Here is a 15,080-nt window from a genome sequence, read left to right on the forward strand (position 1 = left end):
TGAAAATCTACGAATATTTTCCTGATCATCATACTGGGTGCCTTGACATTAAACATTAGTTCATATTACTTACACTCTGTTTCCTTGGACAATATCAACATAATCTTCCGATCGAGCATAATAGCCATCTGGGCTCAAAGCACCCCAGAAATTGGACCAAAGCTTCCCATGACGAGTTACAAGTGGAGCAATTATCTTTCTGTAAAGTGACATATTGAACAAGAAAATATGAACTGTAATGCATAGACTACATGTCAAAATATACCGGCTTTACTGTTTGAAGTATAGTGTAGTTAAAACATCAATGAGCTGAACTCAAAGCTGGAAGAAACAGCATCCAAGCACCCACTGCCCAGAAGCAACATCAGTGTAACAGAAACAAAATTTCCTATAAATCAGAGGTGGTTTGATTTTCAGTCACACACAAAAAAAAAAAACCCTGCCCATAATATAATGGCAAAAAGCATCACAAAGTCAAAGGCATGGAAAAAACCCCCAAAAAACCAAAAAACAAAACAAAACAAAAAAAACCAAAAATAAACACCACAAGAAAACCACAGTGAGACTTGGCTTACCCAGAATTTAACAGTCAAAAGGAGAAATATAAGTTGACCAGAATAAAAAGAATAAAATGACACTTTGTTTCAGAGGCTGCCTACTGCTACTGCTAGATATATTTTGCAAAGTTTCTGTTTCTTCCACCTAGTGTACCTGGCTTTTAGCCTGTTTCTACAATAATAAATAGTACAAGTAATATAGTGCAAAGAACTGTCAGCCACATCTTCACTTAAGCTCCATGCTTCTCACCAGTAGGTCAAAACAGACATTGATAATTTATCTTTCTGTGATACACTTGAGATTCCCCAATTTGTTAGGAACAGGCAAACACCGCCTACCTACTTAACATGGGACTTTACAAACTGGCAGAAATGAAGTGCACAGCATTCCCAGTGGGCCCAGTTTGCTGAAAGCTACTTGCTGGTGAAGTCACAGCTTTGTATAACTGAAGAGATCGTACTAATACAAGGAGAAATTAGTCATTAAACTGCTTCATCTCCAACAACCTTTCACTATTTTATTGTGTCTGTAATTTAAAAAGAAAGCAATAATACTGCAACACCAGAGTAGTAAACTCTGGGGAGTTTCTGTTTGGTTTGAGGGCTTTTTTGTTGTTGAGTGGGGTTGTTTGTGTTGGGTTTTTAAGTGTTTTGTATATGACCAACTTTGACATCATTAGTCAGTGAAATCCTAATGCATTTCATAAAACTTGCTTACACCATACCATTCTCTTCAGAGGAACCTTGAAGCATTTGAAATTCACATCAAGAATTGCTGTTTGCCAGGAACAAAATGCTTTGTGAATCGTTCACCTCCAAGCTCATTATGAACTATGGCAATCAAATACCACAGGTAAACAAAGATAAACAAATAAACAAAGGTAAACAAATACCACAGGTAGCTCTGCAAGAACAGATGGGATCTTATTTTCTCTGGATGTGCCCCAGAAAATCCTTTAAAGCTAGAGGAAATTCTGTAAAATCAAGAGATATACTACACCTGTTCTGTTCTATTAGTAGCCTTAAAGTTTTCGGGTTTGTGAGCACGACATCTGCATCTATGCTGAAGTAATATTCACATGCTTTATGCTGGCGACAAAGGTCCCTAAAAAGAAAAAAGGGAATGATTAACTCACACATAACCAGAAAAGATGAACAAACAACAACAAAAAAACAACTCAACAACCCCAAACCACAACCAAATGCTCTACTCATACATGGCAGTAAAAGCCCTCTGCAGTATAGTATTGTAAAAGAAAGGTGTCTTTAGGCTACAGTATCATGATCATCTACAAGAAGATTTAAAGACATGGATCAGATGCCTTATATTTTTATATTTTAGGTCTCTTTGTTCAAACTTTCTTCTGCTCAAAGGACTTAAGAATGACTTTGTTTGTATCACAGTAGAAAGCAGAGCTTTTTATACCATAAATTTAAGCAATCCCTGCACTTCAAACCTGATCACTGAAGATGTAGTAGTAATTTGAGCCAAATTTTTAAAATACTGAAATGCAAAAATGGTCTTCCCACTACTGCTGAAGTCACGGGGTTTAGACACACACCTATAGTTTAAATCTTTAGCCAGTTTCTGGTTTTGTCTTCACTGACATCTTCACTGACAGTTTACCTTATGTATACATGTTTTTATGCCAGCAATTCCTTAACCAGCACTTCCTCACATAATTGTCCCAATTGAAACCAGCAGATTTTATTTTGGCCATAACACAGTCCAGCAATTAAGTGTTTATGGCACTGTCCATTACCAGCCTATTCAGTCCGAAGTTTTACAACTACTGAACACAATGTAAGTAGCTTTATTTACAATTATTAATAGTAACCCAACTTTTATATTGCACTTGACATTAGATGTTAGATTTCTTCCAAAAACATTCCATTCCTTTATCCCCATTTTACTAATGAGGAAACTAAATCTGAGACACCAAAGAACTTGATGTCAGTCTGGGGTTCCTGACAACACTGGCCAGCAATTCCCCAAAAGCAGCTAAACCTTTTGCTGCTAACAAAAATATGAATGGAATTAATGTTTTTAATTATGAAAATGTGAAAAAAACCAAATTGTACAGATTTATATACAGTTGTAAGCAAACTTGACTGAAAAATTGATCACATAATTTAAAAATGTACAATCCTTCAACTTTTGCCTTTTTTTCCCCTCACTCTCACCTCCCAACTTTAAATGCAGAGCCAGTGAATTCTATTAAAACTATTTTTATATATATATATATATAACTATTAAAACAATATGTTTAGTGTTGAAAATCCTTCTGTTCTTCATTCACATAACAATCCAAAACACAAAATGCTAAATTAAACGTTTTGGTCTAAGTCACACTAAGTCATGCAATAATCTACTGAGAACTCTCAATTATTGAGACTATTTAAGGCATTACTGCCTTATTTAGCTGTAATACAAATCACCTACAATGAAGCCTTCAACTTCAACCTCTGAAACCAAGAATATTAAAGATATGTATTGATATTCTATATATTTATTACATGTGCATATACAGATATAAAAAGACCAAAACTCAAGGCTAGTATGCTGACTGTACTTCAACTCATTTTCCCCCTATTTCTAAATAGCAATGAAGACTGCATCACCAAATGGCAAAGCTTAACATTTAAAGCATAATAATTTTCCTTGCATTCCCAGATTCAAGTCACCAAGTCAAATGTGAAGTATTAATTTTGCCCTTGCACTTTAAGGTCATCTCCACAAAACACTTCAGGCTTCAGATATACAGAAAAAGAGTTGTAAAAGTTTGTGTCAAAACTTACAAAGCAAGCCTACTCTCTCAAGAAATTCATTGGCTTTCAATATTGCCAAGTAGCTTTCTCAAGAAAATAAAAGTAATCCTGCATATTCTCATGCTTTAAAATATTACCTTCTCACAGTGTATGCTAACCTCTCCAGATGCAGGAATCCCAGATTGTATGTGAAACTACTATGTCCAGGTTGTACCAAAGAACAAGTGAAAAGTGCTTTCTAGCAATACTCATAAGTTCAGTAATATACTTCCTAACTTAAATTCAATGGCTAAACCGATTTGGCTAAAATCTACTTGCTTTACACTCCACCTGCTTATAAACCAAGAGCAAATGTTAAAAAGAAAGCTATATTTTTGTACGTAACTTAAAGCCATTTCAGTGTAGCAATTAACAGAAATCTAGTAGAAGGCCAAGATTTTTTTGTTGGAAGCATTAAGTGAAGCTCAGCAAATCAGTTTAAAGTATTTTGCAATCAGAGAAATGTTTAACTTTGCTTACAAACCACAAGCCCATCTGGAAGAGTGACCTCATCCAAAAGGGAAAGTGCCACTGCTCTTCATCAAACTTTCCACTGAGACACTCCAAGGAGCTAGCTGCTTTTAGCAGTAAGGTACATGGTCTACCCAATTACTTTACCATTGAGTCACTTAAATTTTGGGTGGGGTTTGCTGGTTTGTTTGGGGGGGGGTTTTGAGACAGTTTGAATTTGCAATTAATCTATTTATCATTTTTATACCACTCACAGTTTAGAAATAAAAATCCAAATGTGGACTGTTAGTCCAAAGGGAAAGCACTTACAGCATTTGACAGACCTCTGAAAGAAAACGTGTCCCAGATAAAAGGCTGCAGCACTCACTGAAACACTGGGTGACACTCGCTGCCATTTAGGGTTACATTTTGCATCACTCCAGATAGCCACAACAGTATAAACAAACTCTTATCAATCATCACTAAAACCAAACAAACACAGCCACAAAACAGATAAAGCACTAATGTTTAGTTTTGCATCTCAAGCTTCAGTATTGTTACCACAGTTACCACACCTGGAAGCTACTGGTATCAGATAGGGGTGGGAAAGCTGGTTTTCTTCTGCAATACTCAAATTTCAAGCTGTTCCACTTCCATCTGAGCCTGAAACCCAAAACTGCCAAAGTGTTCAGAAGAAGCAACTCCAGAAAACCCAAGTCTCCACCAGATATCACTTGACATCTGGGAGACACAGGTTTAATTCCTGCTCTTTCTTCAACCATATCCAAGATACTTGCCCTGCTTGAAGGACTGAAAGGGAGTCCACCTCACGGCTGATCAATGCCAAATGGGAGCTCAGAGACAAGGACTTAATATCCTTTCTCAAGAAACACACAGGAGACTCCAAATTCAGCTCAAAGTTCAACAGTGAGGTCAGTGAACTCTCTAACCAATTCTGATCTCTCTACTATTCTTCCTGAAACTTTTGAAAACTTCCAATGTACAATTTCATTAAAATGTGCATGTTCCTACTCAAAGTTGAGTTAAATCGTATTTTTAAAGTTCACAAAAAAGTCCTAGCTAGTTCTATTACTAACATTTTTGAGTGAGGATAAAAAAAAAAAAAAACACTCAAAGAAAAAGAAACCCTGAAAAACTGTAAGTATTTGGGGAAAAAAAGATTATGGAAAAGCCGCCTTTTATAAATAAAACCTCAGAGATGTGAATGAGGTAAATTCCTGTGTTTCCTCAGTTTCTGTTATTACTTGAATAAATTTCATATTGTTATTTTACATTATCTGCTATAACGAGTCGTGTAACAGCTGGGTGAAATCTCATCCCCAAGCAAGGCGAAACCACAAATGAGCTTTTTCCTAAAGAAAAAAAGAACCAGCTGTAAGAACTCTAATATATTCCTTGTAGACAAAGGCTATAAAAAAAGACATGGGAATGCTATTTTAGGGTTTCAAGTGATGTACATGCAGAGAACAGACTTTGACAACACGCAGCTAAACTCCTCTTTATTTTCCTCCCTTTTTATTGTTTCAGCCCACAATACAGAAAGCTGTGCACTCCTGTTTGCCCGTCTTGTTGGATTGTAACAGGTTTTTGCTGACTGCACAATTTTAGGTCCTTTTCAACACCTATCCAACTTTCACAAGCACAGAAGAGAGCTTTCCAAGTCAAGAAGCAGCAAGAAAGTAAATGCTTCAATTATTCTTTATTGCGTAAATGAGAAAATTAGACAGAGGTTTGCTGCATGGCTACAGGTGATTTTTTTTTTAAAAAAAATGTTATTTTCTCATATCTATTTTGTCATAAGAGAGTCTCATTTACCGAGAGCCTCATTGTGATTTAGCATCACTTTTTACTGAGCCAAAAAAGGGAAGAAAAGAAAGAGGTAAGGAGAAAACTGACCCAACTGTGTTATATACTTGAAAGTATTCTGCTGAAAACAAACCAGAACTTCAATGCTTGAAGTTCCCTCTATCTCTGTATAATTTGAAGCCTGTTTTACTGCTTCAGATGAATAGATTTTGTGTGGAATGTGCAAGTGAGGAGACAAAATTAATTCTAAATCTACTGGAAAGTAACAGAGACGCTAAAATCGGCTAATTTGGAAAAAGAGAAAGCAAGTGTTTAAGGCAGATGGAACAAAACTATCAGTCAACAATGCAGATAAAGGCAGGAGAAAATTAATAAGACCACCAAATATATCAATCTCTGTAAATCAAATCATCAAAAAGGTTTGAAGGATCACTCTTTTCAAGTTATTCCCATTGCAGTATTAGTTAGGAATAAATGAGGTTATTTATGTTGGAAGCCAGCTGAAGGCTGAAAGCAAATATTTTTTTATGGTAACTACCTGCACTTCCAAGGTACTTTTTTTGAGGAAAAGTAAAATGCAGTTGTGCCAGAGGAGTGGCAATGTTCATAAGGGCAGCCAAGCAGAGCAGAAGTACAAAGGAAGCAGCAAATAAACTGAACTTGCTTCAGTCAAATCGAAAGGGGACGTCAAGTTGTATCTATATTGCTCACATGAAAAATCCTACTAATAACACTCATACTTTCAGGATGATTCAGTATTTTGGCATGGTCTCATTCCATATTTTCTCTATATGGTACATATCTCTAAGAGAATCTTTATTAAGGAGGCTTTTCAAGGGAGGAGCAACATGGGTGAAATTCAATCTGGACAATGGATAACACATCACAGTGTAGTGTATCCAGTGGTACTCACCACAAGTATGTATGATTATCTCTCTGCCTTACATAACAGAATTTTGAGTGATTTTCTGCAAATATACATTTAAATCACTATTTTTTATCCACAGATCAAGCAAAGACCATATACCATATCAAAACCTCTGTCACATACGTCAGTAGGTTCTGTCAAAAGATGACAGGTTTAAAGATCTTCAGGTGAGATTTAGTTACAGTACAGAAATTTATTAAAGATTCTGCCTTATGGTGTCTATATAACAAAGAGGAAAAGGCAACTGCAGAAATTCTACCTCAGTTACATGTAGTGTACGCTACTTCAAAAAGTTTGCAAACATGATACATTTGTTTAAAGTTTACTGGAAATAATGATTTGTAAACACATGAATGGCTGTTTACACTAACATTGGGCAGCCGTAGTGTTTCATAGAAAGGCTACCGGAGAGGCTTGGACCTCAGCCAAATATCAGTTTTTCAGTGGCTTCAGCACAACAAAGCCCCATTCACACAAATTTCCAAGAACATCATCACAGAGACTCAGGACTAGACCTTCATTCTTTCAGCTGGTGCCATGAACAGCCTATGCTATGCTCTTGGCCTCTGAATATAAAAGAAAAGGGCCTTTCAAAATTAATTTCTCTGCTCTGACACTCATGGAAGATTTGGGAGAAAAGAGTGGAAGAATTATGTGAGGACAGAGCCTGCTCAAGAGCCACAGCGATGTCTTGGTGGGATGCTGGTGTGTAAAATTCCATAATCTGACTGACAGGACATACTGGGAGAGGCACAAGCAATGCTGTGGTAGTAGCCAGTGCTGCAGCCACTGAAGAGACATCTTGACAGGCAGGTCTGACATGGTATGCATACTCCAAAGGTCACATTTAGGTCTAGCAAGTGCCAGGTTTAAAAACTAAAGATCTGGATTCCCTAGTAGGAACAAAAGGAAAAAAAGAAAAAAAAAAAGCAAGCAGGACCAAGTATCAGAAAGTCAGTTGCCTTCGCAAGTCCTTTTTTCTTCCTCCTGAAAGCAGGAACTTCTAGTAGAACACTTCTAATGGATATTCCTGTCCTTTGAACCATAGGAAGAAATATAGTTCTGTCACCTGTATGGCCAGGTCAAGCTTTAACCATATTTTCACTTGAATATAATACCATTTAAAAAAAGAAAAAGGGAGTTGGGGGCAGGTGTGCCAGGGCTAGATGACTAAGACAACAGAAGTGCAATTGTTAAATGCATATCCAGTGCAAGAGGAAATTCTATTAGAAAAAACACTCTGATGTTAGCTTGAAAAGGTTTTGGATTAAAAAAAGAAACAAACATTTTTAGAAGATACACTGCAATTAGAATTTCAATTTACATTTGCATCTGCTTCCACATTTTTTTAAATTACTACTACATATAATTTTCTGCACAAACTTTAATAAAAAGTTTGTTGTGTTGTATCATCCATTTCAATAGCATTGTTTGCAAAATAAATATTTAAACTATACAGTTCATACTCATCATGTTTTAACATACACCCATGTTTGAGATAACCATAATGTAAAAAAATTTGACACCTCTTATTTCTTTGTAGTCTATTGTCTACGCCTTCATTAGAAGGCATGATGACAGATTATCACAGTAGTCCAAACCAGAGATGTTTTCACAATGACCAACAGCTTTTTATATTACACAGAAACTATAAAAAAAACTCAGTTCATATCTAGATGTTGTTATACCAAAAAACTTCTGCTTCTGTATCTTACAATGTAAAATTGTTAGCGTTTAAGATGCAAAATAGTATACATAAAAGGTGAAAAAATGTTAGTGTATGCATCATTATAACAGATTTATAAATTAGAATTTACATTCCCATGTTCCGGGCTTCTGCTTGACTGAGATTTTCTTCAGGTCCAACAATTTTTATACTTCTGATAATGTTCTTGGCTTTTTCCCAGAATTTCTTGATGTGCTTTTCATGGTAAACCTCCTGTAATCATGTTAACATTGTTTTTAGTGAAAAGTACAAGTTGTTGTGAAATCATACACACAGAGTCCAAGAACACATTGTATTCTATCCTAAACATACAGATGGCAAACAGCATTTTAAGAATATTCCAGTACAACTGTCATTAAAATGAAGCTTGTCTGTTCAAAATTTCAGCAAAAGAATCCAACACATCAGCAATATAAACCAAATCCATACTTCCAGACCAATGATGCAAGGTTCACAGAATGTTTATGCAATATTTTTTTCAGAATATTTTATGATCTTCAAAACCATCCTACAACCTCAGTGGCACACAAGTTTTTTATGGTGTTCCAGAATGGCTTTAGAAAGGGAGCTGCCACCTGTACCCAGGTGGACAGTCACAGCAGTCATTGTTTCTTTAAAACATGGTCACAGTGATTGTGTCTAATTTCTAAGTACCCTACCTGTAATTTAAAGACCTCAGCTGCAAGCAATGCTTCCAACCCAGTGTTCTCATTCACAGCTTTTATATATTATGGCCGATATTAGAGTAAGTATTGGGTAGGCTTTTCCCCCCCTTTATGATAAAAAAAAAGCTATTCAGTTTATGTTCATTTCAAATACCATATGACTTCCGGTTGAAGCAAAAGAACCTAGCATAGCCTACGATTCCTATGTGCATATTCCATTTAACATCCCCTTTATAAAACACACTGAAAACTTTAAAGATAAACTCCACTTCTATTCAGACTTTTTGTGCTACAATATCAACAGTATTGCACGCCAAGTGAAAAAGGGCAAGATTATATTTTTCCTCCTATTTCTCTTCCAGCCCAGCTGGGTTTTTCTGGTTTATGGGTTGTTTGGGTTTTTTTTTGTTTTGGGGGGGTTTTTTGTGTTCCCACCCCCAAAAAAAGACTTACACACATCTGCCACCTCACTCAAGAAAACAGCAATACTGAAGTCACTGGTGAACTATCAGTGACACCAGATCATTAGGTAATTAGCAAAAAGCATTCAAAAATATTCAAAAAAGCAATTCATCTGTAGTGCCATTCAAAATACACTTTGATATACATGTCTTTCCCATGGCACCGAGCAAGAGAACCAAGAGAAACATAAACGCAGTGGGGTATCAATGGAAAGAAAAGCAAATCCAGTGTCAACTATTGGATAGTAGTTTATTAATAACATGCTCTAACTTTTGGTCAGTCCTGAAGTGGAGAGGCAGTTGGCCTAGATTATTATTGTGGGTCCCTTCAAACTGAAACTATTCTATTCTTACTCTACTTTGTTATCAGTACTTCCCCCAGAAGCCCACACTTTAAAATGCAAATTTTTTATTAGTGAAAGAAAGAATCTAAGCAGCTTCTTTCAAGACTTCAGTAAGCACTGACACTATTTCATTGCATTTGTGTATTTTTTCCACTTCTGCATACTGAATTCTGAAAGATTATCTCTTCCTATGCAGTTAACTATGTACATATATAGAATCCATATGTTCTCTCACACACTTTCATTCATAGCATAATTTCCAAAACTGAAGCTTGGCACTATAGTAACATCATACTTACATTATTATGAATGAAGATACTGAGTGCCTCCTTTGGGTAGTCCAGAGTCAACAGTCTGTCTAAAAATTTAGGTAGGAAAGGAGTGGGTTGTTCAATGAAAACACCAATTTTTACTCTTGGATATTCCTAAAAAAAATGATATTTTGACACAACCAATAAGACTTGCCTCCTTTCTAAGATTAATTATACTAAAAAGCAACTTAAGTCATGTTGTAGTAACTTAAGACTACACAGTCTTCAAACAATCAAAACCAACTAGCTCAGAACTGCTATGACCCCTTTTTATTTACACTCACTTCATTAAATAAGCAAAGACAATGGATTTAATATTGCTAGAAAACTCTTCAAATTCCAGTAACAGAAACAGGAAGTAGAAAATAACATATTATGTTTTTTTAAAATTCTTTCTTTAAAAAAAGTATTATTAAAATGTTGAAAAAATATTTAAGAAAATACACCTAGAACTACACTGTAATTTCATTTTTTTTGCAAGTAATGTACATACGTTACATTTGCAAGAAAATGTAAGGAAGACTAGGTTTTTTAGAAGTAGTTAAAGAATAAATACCACAAAACATTTTACTTATCTGATTATTTTTTATTTTTATGTGTTTTCACATAAAGCATTTATGTTTTAACGTGAATTCACATCTTTCTGTACAGTGGTATTAATTCCTGGTTTGTATGGGCTTGATAGGGAGATCATGACTACTAAAAAAACTAGACAGCACTTCTGTGTATTCCTAATATATATTATTACACTATGCAAGACAAATTTAATCTTCAAAGGCCTCGACTTCTACACAGACATAAGACTATTAAACAAAAAAAATTTCCACCTCCAAAACAATTAGTATAAACGTCTAACCCACTACAAGGCTTGGAGAGAAACCTTACACGAGTATAAAAGGCTGCAATTTAGCTTTCCTTAAGCAAGCCAACACCCACTTGAAAAGTGTCTGGATAAACCATTAGTGCATGTTGAGATTTTACTGCATCACTGTCTACATCAGAAATCCAGAAACATACTGGCAAATGCACTAGATTGGAAACATTAGGCATCAGTGTTTACCCTGACTACCTCCTATTCACAATTTCATCTGCAAACCTAATACATACTCATGCAGACATCCTAATAACTTGAAAACTGATGAAGACAAGTACACTGACATGTCCTGAAAAATGCAGCTGTGATTCTCTGGCAACCACTCCACTAAGGCTGGTGTCATGGTAATTGGTGCTGCTGATTGCAAGCAATGAGGAAAACTGTGTGTGCCATCAGGCTTACCAAGCTGCACCTGCACATTGCTACCAATACTAGAACTGCTGCATTAACCTCTTTTGACTGTTTCTCTAATTCTGAGCCATTTTCCCCTTACTCTCCAGGATAAAGAGAAGCAGGTTCAAGCTGGACCTGCAAGGGTTATAGGGACAAAAAGGAATTACTGACACTCCTGCAGCACACTCAAGTGTGAACTGCTTGGCTCTACGCTAAGATCTGTGTAGGATGACTGAGGTAAAAGTAAGTGTTTAAAGAACCAAGAGTAAAAATTCCGGCTAACTGTATCTCCTCAAAGCAGAACGCTCTGCTGTGTCTCCCATTTCTGATGCATCTCCCACCACATCTCCTCAAAGCAGAGAGCTCATCAATCTAGATCCTGGCTCACCATACTATAAGGAGTTGCCACTGCATAATCTGAATCTAGGTCACAATGGACAATTTTAATAACCAGCATTTTGAGTATATCAAGTCAGAAATTTTGGTTCTTCCCAGTTGTGCCTCAGCAAAAACACTTTGGAAATATCCAGTCAGTACCAGGATGTAATTTTCTCAGTTTCACTAAGGTCATGCATTTGCCTTTTAAAGTTTACTTTCTCACAAGCAGTAGTTGAGCATATGGCAATTTTTGAAAGAAATACAGGATAATGTCCCAGTAAAATCACACTAAGTCCAGGAACTCTTGCACAAGAGTCACCAGTGAAGCCAAAAGATGAGCGAGGTCATTCTTTCCACCTGCACCAGGAAGTCTCCACACCAGTAACAAGCTTCAGGATTTAGGAAGTAGCTCTCATTTAAGAGACTAAATCTGTTTTCCAGTTTAATTTAGGTTTAAGCAAAAAAACCCTTAAGAAGTGGCAAAAATTTACACTTATTGAGTCAGGGTGTGTTCTTCAATTTATTTTTCATTACCCTACTTTGTCTCAGGCAGGTAGCTAATTTGGGGGTGGCACATGCTGCTGACATTAGCAGAAGAATGCAATTACTGAGTGCTTCCACACTTCAGCTCTGATCAGAGCACAGGAGGTCCTACTTCTGTGAAGATGACAAGGACTAAAAGCAAAACACTCTGCATACATGGCTCTCAGCTCCTTCACAGGTAACCCTGAAGCTCAGCTTTTCACAGGTCATGCTCCCAGCACCTACTCACACTGACCTTGCTAATGCCTTGGGCTCTTCTGCTCATCCATCACAGACCAACCTACATACCCTATGGCAATGCTTCCACCCATCTCTGCCTTGCACGCACCTACCCCTGACCTCCACAGAAGGATAGATATCCCCATGTCCATGATGGAAAGCAGTATTATTTCAGCTCCTTGTTCTACAGTGGAGTTTATCCATTTTGTACTGCTAAAAGCAAGATCTGTGGGTAAGCCCAGCCCAAAACATTGAATTTGCAACACCTAAGCTCATCAAGTCAAGGACCCATTCATGTCAGAATTCACCTAAAAGAACTCAAAGCCCAAAACATAGCTGGTATCAACAAATCTTATCCTCTACTTGCTTATGAGAACAAGCAAAATCCTCAGATGAGTGTATCAATGTATAAAGTTAAATAAAACAATATGAGAAGAACTATTAGAGGCACAGAGCTGGTATTCTTCTTTTCACTGAAGATTTCTTGTTAAGTAGCAACCAGCCAGGCCTGAACAGAAAGCGCATTCAGAAAATGAAATATTGCTTGTGCTTAGAAATGCCTGAAGTAAACATTCTACAGAGGCCAAGGAAAAGTCTCGTTATTTCTGCTGGCAGAGTGAATGAGGTATGAAGTCCAAAGAATGAATTACAGTAAGGAAGACACATTCCAAGTAGATGTACATAAGCTATAGGAAGCTATCCAGTAAATCATTGCAAGTTACTCCCTATTACTGGCTTTAAGATTTAACTGCTTCCCAACTACATTATAATTAACACCACCATTAGGAAAAACTTAGACAACTTTTCCTCAGGTAAACTGTATCTTGGGACTGCAAACACTATTTCAGTAGAACAATCATTCAAGTGTTGTAACTTCAAAGCAAAATTAAAATAAATAAAAGATGTAAAATAATCTGAAAGTTATTACAATTCCAGCAATAACTTTTTTAGATTATATTCCAGTCCATAAGCTACTTATTGTCCAGAAAATTTTTCACTTTATTCTTTCATTGCAAAGATAGTATGAGAGTAGTAGTGGATTGTTATCTTTAACATGACCTTCTAAGACCTGTTCTAATGCCAATCTTCAATACAGAACAGAAATGAAACAGCTGCTGGAAACAGCCTATTAACAATAATCAGAATGTTCTTTAAGTACAAGCCTTACATTTCAGCATGGTAGATCTTAGTATTTACTTTGCCTAAAATTTACTGAGTACAAGCTGAAATATTCATAAAGACACTAAAGACGTCATGCTTGGAGCCCGAATACTGGATACACAGAGTCATGTGTACGTGTATGTTTGTCCTACAAGAATTCTGAAGACTGAACTGATATCCAAATCTCAATTATATGAGATTTATTCTACAGAAACACATTTACATATACAATACAGATATCTGTATCATGCTCTACAAGGTAGTTTTGACTGTTTCTCAGTATCTCTCAGAAAACAGTAACTAATCGTGTTACAGTTAACTTCTACTCGTAACAAATTGTTAAATTGGTGCATATCAAGTTTTTTGTAGGCCTGCAGTTAAAAATCTGAAATATCTAAAGAGCTTTTCTACATCCCCCCAAGTTTTCATTATTCGCTTGAATCTTGCATGATTCAAAAATCATTCATTCACCCTCAGTGAATAGAGGTAAGGATCTGGAGGGCTTTTGGAGATGGAATCATCTTCAGTAATATGGGGGAAACCTATATTAAAATGCGTGACTACAAACATTTCTGAAAGTACTGATATTTCCAGTAAATTAAAATTCCATCTTTGCAGTTTCATATACCAGAAAAAAAATGTCCTGAGGTGTCTACAAAATGTAATATTGCATACAAAAGCCACTGCCTCAGAAATCACTATAAACCTACCAACTGCATTCAAAATAATTTTGTTCTAGTGAAAAGTATTCTTACCGTTACTGTTGACAAGTCTAGTAAGTCTAAATCACAAATACTACAACCAGTTTCCCGTGTCCAAGCATTAGGAATATAGTTTCCCAAATAGTTCAAGTGAATCTGGTAAATAAACAAACAATTCAGATTAATGAAAGGTGCTTGCAAATAGCGTTTTGTAGTTTTTAAATAGCATTCAGGCTTACTCATTGAATCTCTAATACCTACAGGCTATTGACTGTCCTTTTTTTAATGTAAGATTTAAAAAAAAAAAGCAAACACCCCAGCATACAAAAATATCTGGGTAAAAGCTTTTTCTTCTTTTTATTTACAAAACAGAGATTATATTCTCCTAGCATTTACATTTATTGCTTCAGCTAAGCCAAAAATTTGTTGCAAATATAACAACTACCAACTAAATGCTTGTATGACTTTCAAGACACAGACAACAGAACATTCAGCTCTCAAAAGCTACTAGGCATGATTTCAAGCCAAAAGAAAAGATTATAGTTTAACTCTTTTTCCAAATCTGAGAATCATTAACAATTTACACAAAACAGAAGGAGTGAATATATGAAACACACACAGAAAATGCAGAAGACAAATGCCCAGATGATGTGTTTTTGACAAGTCATGGCAAGATTCAGAAGCCAGCCAAGGGGATACTTTTTAAAGCAGCATCTAGCTTCTTAACACATTTT

At 36.1% G+C, this 15,080-nt stretch overlaps 1 protein-coding gene across 2 annotated transcripts in view; it reads right to left on the reverse strand.

Annotated features, from left to right (window-relative positions):
* The window catches only part of PLOD2 (procollagen-lysine,2-oxoglutarate 5-dioxygenase 2), a 54,964-nt gene that overhangs the window by 8,823 nt on the left and 31,061 nt on the right, over positions 1-15,080 (reverse strand). For both annotated transcript variants that reach the window (XM_055817340.1, XM_055817341.1), the window contains exons 8-12: positions 14,401-14,502; positions 10,066-10,191; positions 8,388-8,509; positions 1,558-1,662; positions 74-199 (exon numbers count right to left, since the gene is read on the reverse strand). In XM_055817340.1, coding sequence (XP_055673315.1) covers positions 74-199; positions 1,558-1,662; positions 8,388-8,509; positions 10,066-10,191; positions 14,401-14,502 — 581 coding nt within the window. The remainder of the gene's footprint in view (positions 1-73; positions 200-1,557; positions 1,663-8,387; positions 8,510-10,065; positions 10,192-14,400; positions 14,503-15,080) is intronic.

Source organism: Falco peregrinus, chromosome 12 (assembly GCF_023634155.1).
Source record: "Falco peregrinus isolate bFalPer1 chromosome 12, bFalPer1.pri, whole genome shotgun sequence".
NCBI lineage: Eukaryota > Metazoa > Chordata > Aves > Falconiformes > Falconidae > Falco > Falco peregrinus.